The 3,457-nt window shown below is 54.4% G+C and overlaps 1 protein-coding gene across 1 annotated transcript in view; it reads right to left on the bottom strand.

Moving 5' to 3' along the window:
• The window catches only part of NUDT14 (nudix hydrolase 14), a 137,189-nt gene extending 133,739 nt beyond the window's left edge, over positions 1–3,450 (bottom strand). Inside the window, exon 1 of the mRNA XM_019518471.1 lies at positions 3,335–3,450. Within this exon, the coding sequence (XP_019374016.1) occupies positions 3,335–3,415 (81 nt within the window). The 5' untranslated portion in view covers positions 3,416–3,450. The remainder of the gene's footprint in view (positions 1–3,334) is intronic.
• Positions 3,451–3,457: the final 7 nt, after the last annotated feature.

The raw sequence follows: 3,457 nt of genomic DNA, 5'->3' as shown, positions 1-3,457 counted from the left end.
CCCCCTGTGTCCGGCTGGAAACCTGTGCCTCAGGTAACTAGCAGTTTTAGCTTACTGGCACCCACAGCCATTCCCTAATCATGCCAGTTAACAGGGATTTTACTGTACCTGGTAAAATTGAGTGAACTGAAAAACAGTGTAAATCAGTAAAGACCTAAAAACTTCAATAAAAAAAAAACAAAACAGGGAATTTATTTAAAATTTTAAATCTGCAAACAGAACACTGTCTATGCAGTATCTAAACTAACTCTTTGCCCCAGGATAATCAAGATTAATTTGAACAGATTACTGCTGGAGCTACCTGTGTAAACAGTTCTCCTGGCCTGTTTTAATTCAAAACCTGGAACAACCAGCCCTGGGTTAAACCATCCTCTCTTTTCAGCCTCAGGTACCACTCTATGCATCAAAGATGAAACAAAAATCAGCAGGCACTGCAGGAACACGCCCATGCTCAGGGAGTATGCATGTGGCCATATAAATACCACAAGCCATCATATGTTGCATCCCACACAGGGAAGACATGAGCTCTCTGAAACGGTGCAAAAACATGAGAATCATCGCTCCCAGCTTGGCTGAGGCCATCACTCAGGCTCTTCTAGGGGATCTTACTGGGGAACCCTGGGTCACTATGGGACCATTTTCCAGCCCTTCCTCTGCGCATGTTCCCAGAGCAGTTTTATGGGGTGGTATCCACTGGCTCCTTGGACATAGCTGAAGGGCAGTGGGCACTGGCCTGCTGTACTCTGCTCAGAGTCCCCCCTCCGATCCCTCGTGATCAACCTATGACCCCCGCGCCTGCCCCAGTGTTTCTCTTTTGGTGCCCCCATAATTAGTTGTATGGTATCTAGCAGCTGGACTGAGAAAAGGGAGGCTTATCTTTGTGAGGACCACTGTTTTCCAGTACCTAATGAACAAGCCTTAGGATCTTATCACCCTTGGGGGAGGATTTCTCTCAATTTCACCCCACCCTGGAGGGTTGGGCCCAGTGCCCGCTTAACATACAGATACAGACAGACGTGCATAAGCATACATATACACGTGCTTAACATACATACATAGGACCATTTCCGGACAGGACACCACTCTCCAGTGGACAAGCTTATTTATATTCCACCCTCATTCCACAAGCCACTCGGGACCTCAGCTGGTGGTTCCTCCATGGAGCCATTGCCACAGGTGTGTATCTAACATAATTCATGGACACCCCCTACACCTGCCCCTTCTGTGAGCAGAGGGAGACCCTGGCACACACCTACCTGGCGTGCACCAGGCAGCAGCCCCTGCTCCGTCTCCTCCAGAACCTCCTGTTCCTCTGCACCATTTCCTCCAGCACCACTCCCTGCACCTTTTTATTTGTGCACTCCACATCTGTGGCCCCACTAAGTCCTAGGACCTCCTGGTTAACCTCCTACTAGTCCTAGCTAAGCTGGCCATCTATTGCACCAGAAAGGAGGCTCTGGCCAAGAGGACCAGGAGGACCCCCAAGGACTGTGGGGCCTGTCCCTCACTTGCTCAAGTCTCTGGGTAGTTTCTCCTGGCAGTGTCTGCTAGCCCCTTGGACTCGTTTGAAGGCCAGTGAGCACTGTCCGGTGAGCTCTGCTTGGTGTCCCCCCTTGGTGCACTCTTTCTGAACCTCTGACCTCTATTCCTGGCCCTGCTTCATTATCATTTGTCCCCAGAAATCAGTTGCCACTTTCCCTGTAGCCTCTCTTTTTGAGGGAGGTCTTTAGTTTTACTCAGTGGGCACTGGCCCACAATCCCTTAATGTGACAAATAGGCCTGGCCCTCACCAAGCTAGAAATATACCTAGGCAGGAAGGAGGATCTGGCCGGGGGGGCTCGCGGTAATGGCAGGACTGTTTTTCTGTCCCGTGTCTGATCACATCTCCAGGCAGAGTTTCACAGAGCAGTGTCCAGTGTCCTGGGAGGGCAGTGGGCACTGTCTGGTATATTCTCCTTGGTGTCCCCCCTCAGTGTACTCATTTTGAACCTTTCACCTTCACTCCCATCCCTATTTTGTCCCTTAACTGTCCCAGACAATCAGTGATATGCCCTTAGTGGCCTCCTTCATCAAGGGAGGCTTACAGCTCTACTTGGTGGGCTTTGGCCCACGTTCTCAAATGGGAATGGCAAATCAAAAGGCCTGTCCCTTGTCAATTCACATCTCTGGGCAGAGTTTCACTGGGCAGTGCCCACTGGCTCCTTTGAGAGTCAGTGAGCACTGTTCGGTTATTGTGCTCGGTGTCTCCCCTCAGTGCACTCATTTTGAACCTCTGCTTCACTCCCCTCCATTTTCTTCTTTAGTTTTCCCCAATAATCACTTGATGCTCACTTTAGCTTTACTTGGTGGGCAGTGGCCCACATTCCCCATGTACATCAAATAGATCTGACAGGACACCATTCCCGGGGGGACAAGCTTATACTCCACTCTCATCCCACGAGTCACCAGGGCCTCAGATAGGAGCTCGTCCACGGAGCTGTCACTACAGGTGTGTGTCTGGCACAGTTCACGGACCTGCCTGATGCCTGCCCCATCTGTGCGCAAAGGGAGATCCTGGCATGCACCTACCTGAAGCGTGCCAGGCTTCAGCCCTGTCCCCGCCTCTTGCAAAGCCTCCTGCTGAGGTCCTGAGAGCACAGCTCCCTGCACCGTTTTGTTCACACACTCCCCATCCACAGCCCCACCAAGTCCCAGAAGGTCCCGGTCAACCACCTCCTGGACATCACCAAACTGACACCATAGCTAACCAGGAAGGAGGCTCTGGCTGGGAGGACCCCTGAGGACTGTGGTGCCATTTTCCTGTCCCTTGTGCGTTCACATCTCCGGGCAGCGTCCACTGGCTCTTTGGACCTGTTTGAGGAGCAGCGGGCGCTGTCTGGCGGGCTCTGCTCAGCGTCCCCTCTCGATGCGCTCGTTTTGAAGCTACGACCTTCGTTCCCATCCCCGTTTTGTCTTTTGTTGTCCCAAGTAATCACTGATGTGCCCTTAGTTGCCCCCATCACCCAGGGGGGCTCACAGCTGTAGCCGGTGGGCTGTGGCCCAGGCCTGGGTGCCACATCAGGCAGCCCGGCCCTGGCCTAGTCATGTCTCCAGGCAGAGCAGCACTGGGCAGGGCCCACTGGCTCCTTGGGCGCGTCCAGGGGGCGGTGGGCACCGCTGCCCCTCGCTCCTCTCCCTTCACGTGTATCAGGGAATCACCCGAGAGCTCCTCCGGCAACGGGGGATGAGGGGCGCATGCCTGTGAGTGTGTGCGCTGCACACCACATGTACACGCCCACGTACACACACAGCGCGCAGGGCGTGTGAGCGCAGGCCCCGGGGCGGCCGCACTCACCTGGCGGTAGCGCAGTTGGAAAGGCCGCAGGAACGGGGAGGCGGCGCAGGGCCGCAGCGACAGGTCGTCCACGGCCTCCATGCGCGCGCCGCTGCCCGGGGCGGGGCCAAAGAGCCCGGACAC

The sequence above is a fragment of the Gavialis gangeticus genome, unplaced genomic scaffold, assembly GCF_001723915.1.
Source record: "Gavialis gangeticus isolate Ggan-Ray unplaced genomic scaffold, GavGan_comp1, whole genome shotgun sequence".
NCBI classification, from domain to species: Eukaryota; Metazoa; Chordata; order Crocodylia; family Gavialidae; genus Gavialis; species Gavialis gangeticus.
The sequence above is the reverse complement of the archived record's forward strand: the minus strand, read 5'-3'. Positions and strand labels throughout refer to the sequence as shown.